The sequence below is a fragment of the Triturus cristatus genome, chromosome 9 (genome assembly GCF_964204655.1).
Source record: "Triturus cristatus chromosome 9, aTriCri1.1, whole genome shotgun sequence".
NCBI classification, from domain to species: domain Eukaryota; kingdom Metazoa; phylum Chordata; class Amphibia; order Caudata; family Salamandridae; genus Triturus; species Triturus cristatus.
In genome coordinates, this window is record NC_140592.1 from 424345513 (window position 1) to 424366892 (window position 21380).

Consider the following 21380-nt stretch of genomic DNA (forward strand, 5'->3'; position numbering starts at 1 on the left):
GACCAGTTGCCTTATATTTCTGCTGTTAGCCATGGGACCCCAGAAGGGAAGAAAACCTTTAAGGAAATCTCTTCCCTCTTGTCCTGCTGTGTCCTTTGAATCAATAATCCCTCGGCCATATCGGGTTTGGTGATAATTGGCAGAAGCAATGTAAGTAGGAGGAAGAAGAAAGGCTATGTAACAAGTACCAGAGAAACCCGTTGGTAACCAAGTATAAGCTCTGTTGTAGCAGATGAAATAGGTGCCTTAAGAAGGCACTAAAGGAGGCGAGTTCTGAGAGGAATAAACGTACGTGTAGGAGCAGTTACTCTTTTGTGTAGTGTCAGAAGAGCGATCGTTTATCTGTAAACAGAAGTTACCTTGATGCGGTATAGTCCAGATAGGTGAAGACTGTCCCTTTCCAACCCTAGTACTGAGACTAGACATGTATTGTGTGATGTTCCAATTAGTGTATGCCTTTCTTTCGTCAATGGAGATTTTGATGTTCTCCAAGATTTTAGCCATAACTACCATACCTTTAATCAAAGAACTATGACTAAAATCCGGATAATTAATTTGTGTACTAATAGATCGTCTGAATTTGCTTTGATAAGCGTTGGAGAAAATGACGAAGTAAGCCCAAGCAGAACCTTCATAAGAAAAAGGAAGGACAAGATATGGCATTCCTTTCTCTGTGGTATGTGGCATAAGACCACATACCCAACAATTAGTTCTGTTAACCACTAATTGATGCTTATGTAATAGTTGGATAAAGGAGTTGTTGTAATACTCGGTTCTTCTGACAAGTTCATGTGAAGGAAGAGTATGAAAGAGGTGTGGAGAGATAGTAGAAGAAGACAAAGAAGAAGAAGAAGAAGGGGAGGCATCTTTTGGCTGCAAAGCATAAATTACCCAACCAATAATTGCCAAAGCAATACATAATGGTATAGCAACACAAAAAGTTATACTAAAACGACTGTACGTTATTTTACAGGATGCTTTCTTATTTCATCTCTTCTTTCTTTATTATTTAGTGTAGTTTCCATCTTTCTAGTGGATGCTCACGGCAATCTTCCTCAATCACTGAAGTCACGATGCTCTACCGTCCTATGACACTGAAGATCCTGCAGACCTATTGTCACTACTCAGGTCGTGACCTAGACTCCTACCGTGACCCTGCAACCGAAACAGAATACTACACAAGGGAGAAGAAAGTCTCAAATGTTCTTTGGTCTGGGCCTGAGATTGTAATGTTCCATCCCCGGAACACTCTGATTTTGAAACAATGTTCGTGGTTCATTCGTATCCAAGCGACGATGCGATGGAATTGCTTCCTGTAAAATGTCGTCGTCCTCTTTCTCAGACAGTGTCCTATTCAGGTGTGCATCGCTAAAGGGTACAAATCGTGGAACTGTTTCGCCTTCACAGTCACTAACACCTCTACGAACCCATTGATCAAAAGGCAAAGGCACTTTCTTGCAATGCACACCGTGAATCCAATTTTTCTTTCCTTCGACTTTAACTGCTGTCCTTGTGGTCAACAACACCACTTGAGGCTCCCGCCACCTGGGCTGCAGATTATTGGACCTCTGAAAATTCTTCACGCAGACCCAGTCACCTGGTTGGATGGAATGACCTGGGTCTGTGGAGGCCTCCGGCAGAGCACTCTGAACCTGTTGATGAAGAACACGCAATTTAGTCGTAAGGTCATGCAGATAGTCAATCAACATTGGATAGGGCAAGTCTGAAAATGTCTTAGGGTGAGGTATTCCCCATACGTTGGCTGGACGGCCAAATACCACTTCGTAATGGCTAAGTCCCAAACGAGAGTGTACTGCAGTTCTGGTGGATAGCAGAGCTAACAGCAAAGCATCAGGCCAATTAAGTCCTTTACTTGCTTGAACCTTTGCTAATTTCAACTTCAAAGTTCCATTGTAGCACTCTACTAAACCCACTGATTGTGGGTGATTTGCCGCGTGGAACTTTTGCTTGATTCCAAGACCTGCACAAACTTTCTGCATGACTTGACCAACAAATTCGCTCCCATTGTCACTCCAGACAATGCGCGGTAAACCAAACCTGGGGAAGAACTCTTTTAGAAGGATTTTAGCCGTGGATAAAGCTGTGTTGTCTTTTAAAGGATATGCTTCTATCCATCTTGAATAAGCACATATTACCACCAGAACATATTTGAGGTTGTTGCATCGCTCCATATGAATGTAATCGATTTGCAACACCTCAAATGGGTATGTCGGAGGAGCAAAGTGACCTGCTGGAGTTGGGGTTCCCTTTCCCGGGTTGTACATTAGACAAACAATACAGTGCTTTACTACATTGTCTGCACATTTTGGGATACCCTCATTCTGCCACACTGGAGCCAGAAGTTTACAAATGCCTTTTGCACTTAAGTGGGCTGGACCATGAGCCATAGTAACCACTGGGAGAACATAGGCATCTGGTAACAGCCAACGTTGATGTTCAGATAGATCCACCCAACAACCCATCTCATCTAACATTCCTGTACTTTCTGTCCACTTGCTCAACTCCCTTTCTGAAGCCTCTTTTTGAATCGCTTTCACGCTTTCCACTGTATTCTCACACATTCCTCTCTCTCTGACCCAATTCGCAGGACCTGCCACAAACATTTGACTCGTTGAATCTCTCGCTGTCTTCTTTGCTATTTCATCAGCAAATGCATTTCCTCGTCCAACATCATCCGTAATCTTCTTGTGTGCACTACACTTCACTATTGCTATTTGGGTGGGTAAGGCAAGTGACTCAAGGAGATCAGTCACTAACTGACCATGCTGTATTTTGGTGCCATGTGAAGTGAAGAAACCCCTTTTACTCCAGAGACGCCCAAAATTGAACGCTACACCAAAAGCATATTGGCTGTCAGTGTACACGTTCACTCTCTTCCCTTTTGATAATATACAAGCTCTCGTCAGTGCTATCACTTCTGCCGCTTGCGCTGAATTGTGTCTAATGCGTGCAGTTTCTACAATAGTATGTAAGGTAGTAACAGCATAGGCTGAAACCGTGTCTCCATTGGGCATCTTAAAACAAGAATCATCTACCCATAGAGTCCCATCCGGATTTTCTAGCGGTGTGTCTCTCAGGTCAATTCTCCCTTTTGTTTCTTCCTCAGTACGGAAGAAACAATCATGTTGATCCTCAACACTCTCCTCATTTGGAAGGGGCAACAAAGTAGCTGGATTCAAAGTATTACATAGTTTGATATGTATGTGACTAGCCAAAAGTGTCAGCTCGTAACCAGTTAAACGTGCACTCGTGAGATGCTGTGTTTTTGTTCTGTTTAACAAAGTATCCACTGCATGTGGCACCATGACAATGAGAGTGTTATCCAACACCATTCCAGCAGACTGTCGGATAGAAATCGCTGCTGCTGCTGTTGCTTTGAGACAACTGGGCAATGCTTTAGCTACGGGATCCAGTGTAGCCGAAAAATAGGCACATGGCCGCTGTTTGTCTCCAAATTGCTGCGCCAAAACTGACAATGCGCAACCTTCTCTCTCATGAACATAGAGCGTAAAAGGCTTAGTGTGATCTGGAGTGCCTAGTACAGGAGCAGAACAGAGAGCAGTACGTAACTCAGTGAAACTCTTTTGGCACTCATCAGTCCATGGAAGGGGCTGAGGCGTATTTTTTAAAGTGAGTGCCAACAAAGGTTTGGCTATTAGAGAGAAGTTAGGGATCCACTGTCTACAATAAGGAGTGATACCCAGAAAGGCACGTACTTCCCTTTGTGTGGATGGTACAGACATTCGTGCAATCGCCTGAATTCGTTCTGGTGTCAATTGTCGTCCCTCCTTTGGTAGGAAATGACCCAAGTAGGTAACTTCTCGACAAACATACTGTAGTTTGGAAGGTGAAACCTTGTGATTCAGCTAAAACAAGTGGCGTAACAGTGCAATAGTGACATCTCTGCAGATATCTTCTGAATCAGTGGCGACTAACAAGTCGTCCATGTATTGGATAAGAGCAGCACCAGACGGCAAATAAAAAGTATCAAGATGACATTTTAAAGCTTGACTGTAAATGGAAGGACTTTTACAATAGCCTTGGGGTGCGCGCTTAAACCGGAAGCTTCGGCCTCCAAGAGAGAAACCAAAAATGTCCCTACTCTCTTCTGCAATGGGAATACTGAAGAAGGCATTCTTCAGATCAATAAGGTATCATTGTCAACAAAGCAGTAATATCTGGAACCACAGGAAATTGTGGAATCACAATTTCCTGTGTTTACTTCTCGCAGATCAATAACAAAACGGTACACAGGAGGCTGAGAAGGATCAGTGCGTTTAAGAACTGGAAGAATAGGACTATTGCATGTGTTACCTCTTGTTTCTTCAACCACACCCTTCCGAATTAAGTCATGAATGATTCCCAAAAGCACTTTCTCACCTTCAGCAGAAATTCTATATTGTGGGATGCGTGGTAATTCAACATTGGGCTTGAGTGTCACAACATAATGCGGAATCTCAAGACAACCCACATTGTTCGGACCCGTGGCCCAAAGCTCTGCTGGAAGAGAAAGCAACTCAGGAGGAAACTGATCTTTGGACAAATACATTGGGGAGATCAACTTCTGTCCTAGAGTGAGATGTACGCCAGAAGGAGAACAATATATTGTAGCATGCATTCTTTTCAATAGGTCTAGACCCAACAGATTCTCACCGCAACCATTCGTTAACAGAAGTGGAGCTTCCAAATCATAAGGACCAACCGAAATAGGCAAAGGGCAAGAAACCGGATTGTGAACAGGGGCGCCAGAGAATCCTACAGAAACATTCGTTAAGCCAGACAAAGGTGCCCCAGGGAGTTTAGAATGAATGATAGAACTTCTCATTGCTCCAGTATCCAAAAGAAATGGCTCTGAAACACCCATTGTAGTGACGTTAACATAAGGACCTTTCTGATCTACTGGGATTGGCACGACTCCCTTACTTTGTCCATGGCTGTCCTAGTTAGCATGAAGACTCTCATTAACGCCTTCAACATAATGGTCTTCATTGTAATACTGTGTAGATCTCACATTTTGCTGATCAAAGTAGTTCACAGAATTAGGAGAAGGAAGGGCACGCTGTTCTTGAGTCAACACACCTCGACCTCTACCTCTGTTTGCTGACTGGAGGCCAGCACGACCTCGTGGAGCAGATAATGCTCCATTGCGCTGCAATAAAACCGGACAACTACTCTTAAAATGACCTTCCTCTCTACAATAGGCACATTGATTAGGACCTAACAAAGGTCGCGGAATGTATGGCTCAGGTTTTTGATACAACCTCTGAAACTGCGAAGGCTGCTGAATTTGAGGCTGAACATAACGTGGAGGATAGGCTTGTTGCAAGAGGACCTTCGTTTTTAATTCTTCCGTCTTTTTCTCTTGCTTTTCTTTTTCTTCCTTATCTCTATTCTCATAATATTGTGCAGTAGCCAATATCTGGGCAGAAGAAGAAACAGCCCAAGAACTTTCTGAATCTTTTAATTTGTGTGACAGCTCAGGAAGCAAATTGAATACAAATGTGTCCACAAATAATCACTGTCCACCCTCAGTAGCCATATCCTGACCACTGTGGTCGATAAATGTCTCCTCAAAACGAGTAAAGAAGTCGGAAACACTTTCATCTTTCTTTTGTTTGCATGCCGCTAGTTTATCCCAATTAACTCTCAGTGCAGGCATCATACTTTTCATTAACGTGATGATTCTACCAGGAAGTTCCGAGATCAGAGCGTCAGGCTTTGCGCCACCCACTTGGTCTCTATCTGTATTAATTATAACATCCCAAGTAGCTCCTAATTCTTGTGCGTGATCCTCTCTACGAATCTTAGCCCATATTGTCTGTGGGACTACATTACCCATCAACATATCAATATCTGTTAGATTCATAATGCAAGCATCGATTGTCTGCGATAATTCTTTGTAATAACCTGCAGGGTTCTTACAAGGATCTGGTAGAGTCTGTTTAAGAGCCAAAACTTCAGACCTCTTCCAAGGGACATGTACCCATATACGTTGGAAATGAGCAGGAATAGCTGCATTAGCACCTACAGCCGCAACTGCCTCCTTCCAAACTGGAGGAACCTCTCTCATAGGGTAATTTCTCGACGTCAGTTTAACCGACGGATCGGAATCAAGAAAAATCTGAGAAAACAATAAGGATCTATAAGAGATAAGCGTCCTTACAGCTTCCTCAACTTTAGAACCTACAATAAGTCCTTTTTCAAAATCCACCTGAACATTTAACAGATCTTGTGAGATCGGACTCGAACTCACATCTTCCCATTCTTTAATGAGAATATCGCACATTACATTAAAAACATATCTCTGCGTAGGCGCATTCCATTGCAAAAAGGTAGACATAATATCAAGCACACTATATTGTGGACCCTTCTTGATGCATCTTCGTGCAAGAGAGTCTAGCTTCTCTCGTTCCTCAAAATCTGGGAACTGACTACGAGATTGTCTTCGAGTAAAAGCCGGAGACACATTAAAAGCTCCAAAGAAAGGAGATAGAATACTAGTGACAGAGTCTGTGAGACGTTTACGCACAGACGGTGAATTAGACATTAGAACTGGAGACAGAGTATTTTGGGAACTGACAGGAGAAGAATTGATAATTGCAGGAGGAGCAGAAGGCAAAGGAGAGGTAAGATCAGGAGATGAAGGCAAAGAAGTTGAGACTAATGGTAAAACCGGCAAGGGTGGTAATAGTGGAGGAGGCAAATGCTGAAGAGCCGGAACCGGCGGAGGTACCACTGGCAGCTGAGCAGGCTGTAACATCTGAGGTACATTGGCATTTTGCGCATAGGGCGGAGGCAACCTTAATAAGTGAGACATTAGGGGATCTTCTTCTATATCTTTCTTTTTGTCAGAAGGAGAAACAGGCAACACCGGATAGCATTTATCTATCGCCATAGGATGTTGTCTTTCCGAAATTTCAGTCGCATTGTCAATTTCATCATTTTTGAACTGTTGGGCAGCCTATATAATTGTCATACCCTGTGCTTTCCTATCTCGTTTTGCTTGTTTAATTTCCTTCTGTTTGGCTTCCTTATGCCAAAGGCGGAAAGAGTCAAACATTGCCGGCCGGGCTTTTCTTTTGAAAAAAACTGCTTCTAAATTATCTAGTACATCAGGATCAAAACTACCATTTTCTGGCCATTTGAGAACACCATCTTTCTTCGTGTATCGAGTCCATGTCTCGTTAAAGGCAATGGGGCCGATACCATGTTTCAAATAGAGCTCATATGTGGGAGTTCCAACCGAAGGAATCGGACAAGAGTCCTCAAGTCGGGAGTCCCTATTACAACCAAGACAACAAATTCTTCCAAACTTAGTCAGACCAGGCATCTCGAGATCTTTCCTGTCTGTTCACAAACTTCAAGGGAGTAAAACTCAGTTTACGCAACACAAATGCACTTACCCTCGGCTTTATATTCTGCAAAACATAAATCTAAGTAACCTAAGGACATCAAACAAAGAACCAAATTGTGGGCGCGACCCACGAAAATACTTAACTAAGGACGTCTTCTTCCACCAACAGAGGCCCGTCTATCATCTCGCCTTACCATACATCATCAAGGGAATGGGCCAAAGCAGGGCGGCAGTCAGTGCAGCGGTCGTCAGTAGCCGTCAGGAAGGAGTAACCGCGCTGCAAAAGACCTTCGGACCACTTTTGACATACAGGGGTCGCTTAGTGTGGCTCGCGAACTCTCCGGAATTTTTTTGCGGGGTTCCTCACAACCTTCGAGCAGAACCGGTACCACTGAAGCCGCCCCACGTTGGGCGCCAGTTGAAGAACCAGAACCTTTTGGACCCGGCGGCGCAGGATGCGCCCTCTGTCTCCGGAGTTCACCTGCTTCGCTACACAGAGAAACGGGACACTCTGTCGGCGTTAGAAGATTGGATTTATTTAGCTGCAGCTAGTACAGTTATCCTAGAAGTACACAAAGTAGGTTCTCAGGAGACTGCCACTTCACTTTGTGGCGCAGCAGATTAAATACTATACAATACACAATTATTAACGAGATACACTCCCAAAGCATATAAGGAAAGAGCCAATAGGGAAAGTTGGAAAACAAAGTTGAACCAATAGGAAAGGTTCGAAAACAGAAATATCAAATGACTCGAAGAGACCTCTCCTCCAACTGTGTTTGTCATCCCACCCTCAGGCTAATACATTACAGATTCATAACTATCTCGCAGGTGGTGAGATACGTTTGTGTGTATTGGAGGACGGTCGTGAAACAAGAGAATGCTAGCAGGAGACAGTGAAGGCCAGTCGATAAGATAAAGTCAGGAAAGAATAGTGTGAGCCAACAGATAGTTGAAACAGGGATTAGAAAAACCAGACAGGGATTAGTGTACTCGACGAGTTCTAACACCAGCTTTACAAATAAAGGCCGAGGACGTATTTTGACACTTGGCTACAGAAAAAGGCAGAATAGGCTTCGTTCGCCATGCTGCCTGAGTGATGGCAACACAAAATGGCGGCGGGTCACAAAATGGCGGGTCGATTCGATCGTGATCGAAAATCGAAGTTCCTCAGGCCTTTATCAGAGGTCCCAAAAAAATAAACTGATGTCCCAATTCATAGACCTCGGGCTCATTGTATCCAACCACCTCATCACCAGGTGCTTGTAGTGCCCGGAACCCCCACCAATGAAAACCTGGTACCAATACCTAATGTGCTGGGCCCAGCCTGAGAGCTTAGCGCTGCGCCGCAAAGACACAGTAAGGCTGTGGGCACTGCCGCTGGCAGCAGCGTGGCATGCCATTCTACTGGATTTCTGCAAATCTTTGCAGGTATATGTGGAACCTCATGAAGCCGCTCAAACGAGGCCCAAGTGCAAACAATCAATACAGAGTAAGGTGGACGCCAACATGCGACTTAGATCCAGGGTCTCTACAGTACCCTAAATGGTGTGCACCACACACACACCTGGGTGAAATCATAATCATCTGTAGAGCAAAGACAGCCATTTCACAACCCTAACACATAGAAAGTGGAGAATGCAGCCTAACGGCTAGGGTAGTCAACCTCAAATTTGTGGAACCGGGTTCGAGTCTCGTCAATGATGCCCAACATCCTGTGGGGGGAGTGGCTAGCAAGCCATCATGGCGGACGCAATCAGCTAGAGCTCTGTCAGCAATCCCTCAAAACTCCACTATACGAGCCATCCATGCATGAGAGTGAAGGGGCCATCTAATACCTGTCTGCGGTCACCATAGAGGTCCAGCAGAAGCCGCAGGACTGGGTGAATCCAGTGGAAATGAAGACAGCAGCCTGTGGCCTACACAAGTGTGTGGTGAACGGCTGAAGAAAACTGCTGTGACCGTTATCGAGTACAGACCTGCAAGGGACAGCGGAGCACCCCAGAGGGCCGGCAGCAGTGCCCCAATAAGTGGCAGCGGGCCCTAGACTGCAGAGACCTGGGGGAAGACAAAGGCTTGTGCTCCCAGCTGGGAGCCTCGCAGATTGAACTCCGGCCACGCGGGCCAGCATCCACGCATGGAGCGTGACGCCAGGTGAGGGGCTGTATGAGAGAAAAGCTGGGGGTCCCCCATTGAAGCCTATAGCCGTGCCCCGTCACTCATGAGGACAGGAGACAGAGAGGCACCGCCAACGCGGTGGAGAGTGGAGTCCAGTGTCCAGGAGACAGGCACTGTGTAAACAAGCGAGCATATGATATCCAGGCAGGAAGCACGGCCTATTGAACCCATCTGCGTGGGTGAGAAGTGCTGCAACAGCGTCTCAGAAGTGGCCATAAAACCACACTCAGTGGAAGCTTGCTACTAGTTCAGCAGCTGCCAATGAAATGTTGGCTTTGTAGTGGGGCCCATAACATGGCCTGGCGGTGAACTTAGGTGGAGCAACCAGGAGTGGGAACTGCGTAGCAGCCACCCAGTCGGAGCGCCCGCCAGCAGCACAATCAGGTGAGCCCAGGGGGCTGGATTGGGCTCAGTCCCTGACAGAGTAGCACAAAGTGATGCCCAGAGGATATACCTGCGGATACTGGGGACACTGCGCGCCTCCCTGGGAGGACCTGGGCACGACAAACAGGTGCTATCTGAAATGGCAGGGATGCAGATGGCACACAATCTGGGATAGAGATACCGCCTTGCATTCGGGGGGATTCAGTAGAGATGCACTGCCGCAGGGAGGCCCTGGTCGAGCCGCACCCCAGAAAAAGGGCCACAGTTGGATCATTGGTCGACGTAGGCCCTGTAGCCGACACCTGATCCTAGGGGGTACTCTCTCACTGGATGCAGTTACCACCTCCACAACAGACTTGGCATTAGCCCCATGTGCCCCCGTGCAGAAGGACCCTGGTTAATGAGCAGGACGGACTTGCTGTCTGACATACCAAGACTCAGCGTAGTTATGCGGCCAAACTGGAGTGCAACACGTGCTTTTGCACAGTAACTGTCCACTTGTGGTGAAGGCCTTGAGCACAGCAGTTAGCAAACGCTCGGCTGCGCACAAATGCTCAGCAGAACAGCAAACGTCCTGGTAGCTTGGAGTCACGGCACAGATGGAGACGAAACTGGCGGCATGCCCCACGCAGCACTCGCTGCTAAACTCAACTCGTTGCTGGTAGCAGTGGAAAAGATCAGGCCACACTGGACCAGACAAGGTCCTCCCTAGAATTCAAGATCGACAAGGTCACCTCGGACTTCACCCTACTGCGTGCCAACCATCATAAATTAGTTGAGAAGGTTTATTCACAGAACCAGTCTTTAACGGAGCTGACACCCATCACAAAAGCCACACCGCGGCCCTCCAGGACCTACTAGACCATATGCATGCACTAGAAGACAAGGTCGAGGATGTGGAGAGGTGCTCCCGCCGCAATAACATCTGAGTGGTTGGCCTCCAGGAGGGAGAGGAGGGGCGAAACCTGGAAGACAATGTCGAGCGCTGGCTCAAAGATATCCTGCCACCAGCAACGCTGTTGTCACAGTTTGCAGTTGCAAGGGCGCATCAAGTGCCGGCCCACAAACCTCCCACAGGGGCCCGTCCACGACCGGTCCTTTTCAAACCCCTCAATTTTAGAGACAGGGACTCGGTGTTGCGAGAAACCTGTAAGATTGCAGATCTCAAGGTCAGCGTAAGTTCGATCATGGTATTCCCAGACTGTACGGCACAGGTACAGAGGCGTAGGAGCACCTACACTGCCATGAAATGCCAGCTCCATGAGTTAGAACTTACCTACTCCCTGTTGTTTCCCACTAGACTGAGAGTGGTGGCGAAGGGGGTAGTCAGTTTTTTCACCTCACCCGCCAAAGTATGGGACTGGTTGGAGGAGTCAGGGCTGTGGACAGGGCCCAGACCTTCTACAGCAGAGCCTTCTAAGACACTTGGCAGAAGGAATCGCTGGCGTGGCAAACGCGGGAATCCCAAGAATGTGGCTTTGGTCACTGGAGCTCCAAATCCTGATCAGAAGAGAATGGAATGTCAGGACGCCCTACAAGCAGCCGCGGCAATTGGGATTATGATGCATCGAGAGGAATGGGATGAGAGCCCCTCTGGATCCACGACAGTCCCCCAGATCCGATGACCTGGATGACCCACAGCTGCCTGATGTCACTCCACAGACTGCCGATGACATTGTCTGATTGAGCAAAGATACCAAGAATCAAGAAAGAGACTGCACACACAAGTAGTGACTTTACTGCTATGTCCTGCTTGGGTGCCTGTTCACACACATGAACAATGGTAAATAATAGTATCCCAACTGTTCATGCACGCACACCACATACAACTTCACGAACAGTGACGCTTGCACCTCGTATGCGTATACACTTACATGTTGGCTGGGAAGGCGGGTGTCAACACACTTAGGCACAGAGGGACAGCTCAATGCTAAATCAGCTGCACACCACACATACCCCTACCAGCAACTACACTGGAATAGCTATTGCCATACTTGGGCACAGAAGTTTGGATGAAAGTCACCACTGAGTCCGCCCCAACAGTTATAAATGTTACTGTTCAAGCGTATGCTTTTGGTTTTAGTAATGCCAGCCCGGGCCCCCATATGTACCACATATCTGGCCATGCTCTGCTCACTGTAGGTTCCCCTGAAGGACGCAACAACCAGACATGACACAAGTTAATGTAATCACGTGGAATGTACATGGTATGCACACACCCACACGCAGATACTCAATATTTTCATATCTGCAGCGCCACTCTTCTGGCATCACCCTACTACAGGAAACACACATGTCGCACACTGAGAATGCTTGCGCAGGAGGTGGAGAGCCCAGGTTTTCGGTACCACTTACTTAGCACATGCACGAGGCACACTGATATGGATAAGAGCGGGAGTTCCTTTTATCGGCGAAGGGGACATGATTGTTGCCAAAGGCAGGTATACATTTGTCAGAGGGTGGTTAAATGGTCAAATGATATTGATAGGCTCCATATATGCCCCGAACAAAGACCAAGCATCTTTCCTTACACGCTTAACAGAGACACTGGCTCAATGGAATGGAATAGCGAGGTTGGTGGGAGGGGAATTCAATTCAGTGCTCAACGTAGAATTAGATTGATGATTCTCACCCCTTAACAGAACCCCTGCCACATCCAACGCACAAGTCCTGACAGACTGACACATGTATTGGGAACTATTAGATATATAGTGCACCCTCAACTCAGGTGCACAGGTTTATTTGCATTAGTCCAGAGTACATGGGCTCCATGTGCGGCTTGACCGGTTAGTGGGATCACAGTCGCTACTGCCCCTTGTTAAAAAGATAGAGTATCTAGGCTGGACACATTCCGATTATAACCCCCTACTGATACAGCTTGTTTGGGAGGTGGATCGTCTCACTGTCCCCACGTGGCGGCTCCTGACCACTGCACTGGAAGACCCAGCATTTCACTGGTGACGGAAACTCTTGCATACTTTGAAATGAATGAGGATACAATCAGCAGTTCACTGATAGAATGAGAGACATTCAAGGTAACGATAAGGGGGCACTGCATGGGAGCCACAATGAATGTCTGCAAACAATTGTCTGCCTCCCGTACACAACGCAAAATACATATGGCCATGACGCAGCACTACACTCAGCTGCACCAATCCCAGGGGTGCTGCAGTGAACAGAGTTTGTAAAGGTTCCTGGGCCTCCTACAATTACCTACGGTGATGGATGAACACAAGGAAATACTTCATGAGCAGATCTCATTAGAGGAGATCGGAGATGCCATAAAGTCCTTAGCCTCTGGGTAATCACCGGGGCCGGATGGTCTACCAGCAGAATATTATAAGGTGCATCAGGTGTCACTCATGCAGCGACTCCATGCTCTATATACAGCCACGTTGGAGAGGCGGCAACTTCTCCCCTCCCTGCGAGAAGCACATTTGGTATTCTTATTAAAACCCGACAAGGACCCCATGGAAGTAGGCTCATACAGACCCCTTGCCCTACTCAATACCAATTACAAGATACTTGCAAAGGTATTGGCAGATAGATTGACACAAGTGGTCCCCAAGCTGGTCCACACGAACCAGAACGGTTTTGTGCCGTCTCGTAGTACTTCCCTCAATCTACGTTGCTTTTTCAGGGTGGCGACAAATTCTGTACAGGAGTGGCAAAGAGCCGGTTGTTTCATATTGGACCTGGAGATGAACTTTGACTCCTTAGAGTGGGACTATCTCTTTGCGACACTCGAGAAATACTCCTTAGGCCTTCAACTAACACATCTGCTCTACACTGACCCAACTGTCAGGGTCAAAACGGATGCCATTCAAGTGCAGAGAGGGACAAGGCAGGAATGCCATCTATCCCCCCTACTCTTTGAGCTGGCAAAAGAGCCACTAGCAGAGCCAATACATACCCAACTGGGAGATGGTGTCCCTCTAGGAGATGGCACACACCAGGTGTTGCTCTACGCAGACGATCTCCTCATTTACATTAGGGTCATTGAGAGGGAACCTGGAGAGTTGGCGCAAATCCTGCAAGACTTTGCAACACTCTCGGGCCTAAAGGAAAACATTGAGAAGTCCTGCATATACTCATTCAGTGAAGGGAATCACGAACCGGGCCTTATCATCAACGACAGAAAGGTACACTGGAGAGAAGACACGTTCTGTTATCTGCGCATCCGGATCTATCGCCAGCCAAAAGATTTATTCAATGGGAACCTGGGCATAGCGCTAACAGCCATCAGATCACAGATGCAGTTCTGGGGCACACTCCCACTTACCGTAATGGGTAAACTGGGCTCGCCAAAATGGTAATCCTCCCAAGGCTCTTATATCACTTCAGGAGCCTACCTGTATATATTCCTGCTTCCTTTTTTGCCACACTGGAGAGGCTGATAAGAAACTTCATCTGGGGCAGGGCCAGACATAGTGGCACTAAGGAAGTTGTACTTACCCATGGACCAAGGAGGCTTAGCAGCTCCATGCTTCGAACACCACTATCTATCCGCTCAGCTGCAGCGGATAGCACGATGGCTGTCGGACCGACATCGCGAGGACACAGCGACCATGCAGCCACCCTATTCATTGGGACGGATTGTCCGACTTTTCCACCCTGGCACAAAGGCGAGGCCTCCAGAACCGCTGTTGCTCACCATGGCATACAAATGTTTTCGCAGGAGTCTCTACATAACTTGGTAGATTATCCCTTATGCAGCAGCGGTACCCCTAGAGGAGTCCCCTAGAAATCAGACAGCAATCACAGCGAATGCAATCCGGGAATGGCAGGAGGCAGGCAACCAAACGCTTGGGGATTTGTATTGTGATGGGACACATATACCATACACATCTTTGGTAAGGGAGGAGGGGCTTTCTCCAGGACAGTTCCTAATACATTGTTCACTGATAGCCATACTCACAGCCAAATGAGGTGACATCACCACAGAGCCACAATCACACCACACCATTCAATACTTGCATGTTATGAGGCAGGGTAGACACCTCACACAGTGGTTTGCGGCCTCGTTCAGGACACACACTGCGGTAAGCCTGGATTTGCTCTGACGCAACTGGGAACAAGACCTAGGCCGTCAGTTCTCGGATACGGTGTGGGCTCGGATGCTAGAAAGTCCAACACGCATCCCCAGGAAAATGCGGTTCCAGCAAATCCAGTTTTATATAATTCAGAGGGCATATCTCACGCCTGCCAAAATTAATCAGTACTTCAATCGTGAGGATGCTGCATGTCTGAGATGTGCTGAATTGAGGGCTGATCTGATACACATGCTCTGGAGCTGCACTTGGTTCGGCACATACTGGACGGAGGTAGCCACTGTACTACACTCCTGTACTGGGCGTGAGGTGCCTTTTGAATGGCCAACTTACCTCCTACACAAATTCCGAAGAACATACAACACCAAAGTAACATCTAGTTTCCTGGACTTTAGAATAGTGACAACCAAGAGGCTGATTACTAAGAGGTGGAAAGCACCAGATCCCCACATGTACAGGAATGGCTAAATTAATTCCTGGCATGGGCCAAAGCGGAAAGCCTCGCTATCAGGCATGAGGAAACCTTGGGTTCACATCAGGTCCCCATTGCCACAGACCAGGTTGCGCTCTTGGCTGAGCTACAGTGGAGCATGGGCGAGGTTGAAAGGAAATCCTCTGTAGAGCAACGCTGCAGGCAGACACCACATATGTGTGCCACAATTCCCATGTAGACCATGACACCTTAACAATAACTACATACTGGTTATACCATCATCAAAGTCTTTATTTCGGTTTTACAGTATCATAAAAGAGACAAGCATATGCAGCTTGGTTGACAGTGTTCAGGATAAAAGGTACTATGAAATGTTCCCTATAAAGACTCTTAGAAGTGAAAATGAGAAGAATAAAAATTGACAGATTCATGATACAAATATACAAACACAATAATAGAACAAAGCTAAACAGATTTCAACATTTAAATGATTCTGCCTATCGGGACAAAGCTAAAGTGCTAGTGCATTGATAGATATTGTTTCTATCTCATTTTGCTAATGAATGCGGCCCGATTATGCGACAACAGCCATTTAAAAACCTGTGCCCCAAGTGACCAATACAAAAGATAAAAAGCTTAAAATAATGACGTAAAACCAATTATTTACAAGCCAAAATACTGGTGCAAAGTACCCACCCAACATGACTAATCATTATAATTTCAGTTTGATTTATTCATACCAGTCGAAGAGGTAGATATAACCCTCATTCTAATGGCCCAGAACTGGCCAAGAAATTTTGTAGTTGCACAAACATAAAGTGGTCTTGCATCTGACTTTAAAATGCGTAGTGCGTCTTTGTGGCTGCGTGTCCCAAGTTGTTTACATACCGGAGTTAACCAGTACCTTCTAAATATGGCATAGGCAGCGCAAGCAAAAAAGACATGGCCTATTATTTCATACAGGCATGGGCAGGAGGGACAACCCTTGTCTGTAATAAAATCAAGATAGCTTTCTAGCCGGCTGATGGATTTTATGTCTGGTTATACAAGTGCACAATTCCGCATGCCATAGTAGGGAGGAAACGAGCAGACAATAGGCCATGGAAACAATGCTCAAGTTCTACACAGGTATATCGGAGGGGTGCTAAGGGCTGGGAAAATGTTCTGAATATTGTTTCTTTTTCGTAATCTCTCAGTTCTAATCAAACTTACACTGATATTTACACTAGCCTGTTAAAGGACTGCTTTCGCCACATGATATGCAATAATAAGCATGGTTTGCACAGTAGTTGCTTACCTACACTTGTAAAAATCCTCAGGATACACTATGGAAGTATAAAATGCATCGTGTTCAAAAATCGTCTATGATGTAACCTGCAGTGTACTTTTAACACATTAAAATATGTGTACTGTATCAAATGTATTTTTTAAAATGCAGAAATTACCGTGTAAGCAAGTATTGACAAAACTGAAAAGTTTAATAAAACAGATTAAAACAAAAAATAACACGGCATAAGTAAGCTGATAATCAAGCATGTTATATGTGTACAGCAACATTCTATTGACGCTTCTCTTCTGAAATGTATACATGCGAATGGCCATTGTTGAAATCTTTACTGTTAAATGTAAACTTAATTAAACAAATGTAAACAAAAAAGGAATTGCCTGCGTAAGGAAAATGGCACTGTCTGATATGCTGCAAGATCAGTATTTGTGCTGTATGGAAACATGATAATAATAATTCATATGCTCTAAAAGAAGTGCCATACTTCCCCTATGGGTAATCTATCTGATAGACCCTAGTAGTCTGGATGAAAATGGCCAACTTTCACTGCTAGATAGGCCTAGGTTTCTTCAATTCTCCCAGCTCAGAAAGTAGCACTCAATTTTCTTACAAACAAACTCTTTGGATTTGACTGAATGTATTTTCTGCATTTGTCGTTGCTCATGAATTTTGAAAAATGTGCTTTAAAATATAAGGTGGCCATACTCTTTTAAAAAAGCTTTGGGGGATGAGCCATCTGTCTTCACTTCTGAGAAGGGTAAGGCTTGGTCACTGTGCTAACTTGCTTGGTGCGATATGGCGACTCTATTACAACATTTTGGGTGATTGGTTTTAGTTCTCGGTTCAGCGTTGTCTGTGAATGGAGTAACTAACATGTACCCAACATTATTTATTAGGCTTATACTTCTTGTACACACACTTTGATCTCAAGCCGCATCCAATCAGAAGCATGAGGTTAACAAACACAGCATTATAACGTGATTATTTTAGGCATTCCTTTGCAGACGGTTGACCTGTTTCTTCATTTGCAGGACTATCAATTGCTAACCACAAGAGGTGGAAACAGCTCCGTCAATTTTCCATTATGACACTGAAAGATTTTGGAATGGGAAAAGGTCGTATAGAGGACAAGATCAAGGAAGAAACTCAGTGCATGGTCCAGGTGTTCAGAAACACAAAAGGTAGGCCGAATTTTTTTGGGTGAAATAGTAGATTTTAATTTCATGTTATCTCATTGATAAGGAAGCTGAATCATGTAATATTTTGGTCGATGAATAGCACAAGATTTTAAACATCCAGGTGGAATATATACATCTGTTCTTGCACTGTGGCGACAAAGGCCTTATTAAAAGATAATATATCTGGGGTTGCCACACAAAATGGTTAAATCCTTTTCGGTCAATTTTGCAGTTCCCCTCCCATATTTAGAAGTGGCTGAACAACATGCGTTGCACCTGTAGAGGCTCATCTGACTCTACCAGTGGAATCCCTTGACCTGGCAACCTGTCTGCCAGTGGATATCCACATCACAGTGACAGTCTCTTTGCTATGCATTTTCCTGCTTTATGACCTCCACGTGAAGCATAATCGTCTCAGGCAGGTAAAACAGCAGTGGCAATGATGTGCTAGGTTAGGTTCCAGCCCTGTGAGAACCCAGTACTTCACATGTATACACTCCGTTTCCAGCCCATTTGCAAAGATCAGACATATTTAGCACAAGACTTCACTTAATAACAGCCACATTACTTGCAAGTACTATGTCAGTGGCAGCTATACATCATGATGGGTATACCCCTACTCTGCAATGGACAGTAATCTGATCCCACCATCCTATACAATTGTTTTCTAGAGGGTAAAGAAGAGGTGGATGTTAACACCTTTACAAAGTGAGGGGAAAAATTGCGCCATTGAAATCATGCTACCAGAGTGGGAATGCTGTTGATGTGTAACCATATGAGAAAGCAAGACAAATATTGAGGCTGACACTGTATAACCCCATGTGAATCAAGAGCAGTAGCATGCTGCCACCAGCACAAACCATGTCCAGCAGAGTATGTATCCCCATGGACAACATTCCCTGGGGTGCAAAGATAGTAGTGTACTGGGAACCCCATTCCCTGGGGCACTGACTTGTTCCTTCTCTGGTGAGTGTAAACAGGAAATGTAAGTCTAATGTAAATCTAATTCCCTTCCCACACTCTCCCAGGCAAGGAGCACAGTTTTGATCCTGCCCAGCAGAAGCAGATAAAAAAAGATGCTCCCATCTGGGCAGTAGCAAAGCACCAAGGATGAGTGCTGGCTGGGGAGCTAGCAAGAGACTGTAGGGGCCTTTGTTTCCCCACACAGTACCCAATGTATTCAAGAGATGTGGGTGTCCCGGGTGGGTACTGGGACATTCACAATAAAATAAAAAATGGCTTGCTCTTGCTGGAACCCAGTGTAGATGCTGAATGGGAAGCCAGCAGAAGGCACGAGGCCACAGGGCTCCCCCTCACACCAAAAACTTAAAAAATGTGTGGGTGCCCCTGGTAGGAAATGGGGAACCCACAGTACTAATTATGAGGGATGGCTCCCGCTGGCACCCAAGATGGGTACTGTTTGTCGAGACACAGTGGCTGCGGGGGTCTTGGGGCTCCCCATATGGCCTAAAGCGTAAATAAAGTGAGGGTGTCCCAAGAGGGACGGGACACCCTAAAAACAACTATCAAGGACTAAAACATTTACTGCAGGTCTAAAGAGCACAAGAAAATTCACAAAATAATTTGAAAACTAGAAGATATTTCAATTCATAAAATGAAACCAATACAACAAAAATTCACTCAGTAAAATCGAGTAAAGGATTAAAAAAAATCTGAATTATACAAATGTGCCAAAAACCGCAAAGCGGCAACCACAGTAATCTGATCGCTCTTGAACTGGTCAAAATCAAAAGTTACGGTCAACAGCGATGAAGCATGGATCGAATACAGGGACCATGCTCATCACAGTGGAAAGTTCATCTTTGTACTTCAAAATAATTTGGGAGAAAAATGGCCTTTGGGTCTGCAGGTTGCAAGCTGGATCCAAAGTAGAGCTCGACAACAGCAGGTTGCTGAAGAGCAGAGTGCCGGTGAGGTGGCTGATGAAGGAGGGAAAGATCTGAGTGAACAAAGTCTGAGGTCTGTGGTAAGTATGCCCTTGATGACAATGAGTTTCTGCTCGGCATTGGTCCTAATTAAACCATCTATATTCAGACTTAGAAACCTTTCCAAAACTGGTATCACCTTCAATGGGGCAAACCAGCAAGTTGAATCCAATCAGCAATTCGACGTTGACGGCTTCCCTGTGTCGCAGCGTGGAACCTGGGTAACGGGAATCAAAACAAAACTCCGTACCAAATATCCTCCCTTCGTCAGAGGCCAAATATCACATTAACACATTCACTCCTACAATCAGTGGTGGGGCCCATAACACCAACATTCACACTTCACTTCTCACTGGCCTGCACTTACAGGAGAGATGAATGTTCCAAGCGCTGACATGAGAGGAATACCTTATAACCTATAGAGAGACATTTATTTACACATTTATACATTAGTATCCCATATCGTTACCCCCACAGATCTCAGTCCTAAACATCAAGATACTCCTCCCACGTGATCAATGGATCATTTAGTTGGATCGGTAAGGTGATTTAGTCCGGCTAAACACACTCAAGATCCTGATCTATCCTTTCTCAATAAACGACCAAAACACATTTATTTGTTAATCAATATTTTGTTTATCTTATTAATGCACGAATTTAGTTTCATCTGTTAAATTTTATTAAGTTGCAGAACATCATATTTACCTAATCTGGCTATTAGTCATCCTCTAAGTCGTCAAGTTTAGTCAATCTGTTGGGTTTCGAACGTTCTTCATGCGGCACACTACAGTCCCAAAGATGGACATAGACCGGAGATGTGCAAGCATCTATCAATGCCCATAAAGTTCGTAGTCCATCAAAGAAATGGGCAGCATTCAGTCTGACAAAGTTTCAGGAGCGCAGCTGTCACGTAACGTCACCGTCGTCTTCGTCAGCATAGCATCATCAGGAAAAGAACAACAACATCGCTCTATTCTACTGTGATTTTTATAATAAATTAACGTAAAAAATGTAACACTTTGCAGGGTTTGGGCTTCTCTCATTGGTCAATTGGGATCGTCCGACGAGGTTTCACACAGTTCAGGGGGTTAAGTCATCTAGCATGTTCTTTCCGGTTCCTTGTGTCTGTCCTTTGTTAATATACTTGGCAGGCTTCCCACTGTGACCTTGCTCTGGTACAGTGAGTGTAGGGTCTTGTTGAGGCTACAGGAACAAGTCGTAGCGCAGGCGCACTTCACCCAAAGCCTCGTGGAATGGTGGCCGTCGAGTTAGTTAGCGGCCATTTTGGGTTGTAGGCCCAAAAGACAACTTAAGCGAAACAAACACAAAAGAGTAATTAGTACATAGAAATAATGAATAAAATGTTAAACCCTCACTATTTCCCCTATGTGCTTGTAATTTATCTAGCATATAGCAACATTTAAAGCATTCATATTCACCCATTGATGTCATCTGGAGCGACTTTTACGAAAACATCACAAAGCAACATATACCATGCAATATTCTATTTTCTATTGTTAGTATGCGTACATAGGTTAATAATAATAATA

At 45.4% G+C, this 21380-nt stretch overlaps 1 protein-coding gene across 1 annotated transcript in view; it reads left to right on the forward strand.

Annotated features, from left to right (window-relative positions):
• LOC146798084 (cytochrome P450 2G1-like) overlaps window positions 1–21380 on the forward strand; it is a 624994-nt gene that overhangs the window by 151993 nt on the left and 451621 nt on the right. The window contains exon 3 of the mRNA XM_085625301.1: window positions 17738–17887. Coding sequence (XP_085481427.1) covers window positions 17738–17887 — 150 coding nt within the window. The remainder of the gene's footprint in view (window positions 1–17737; window positions 17888–21380) is intronic.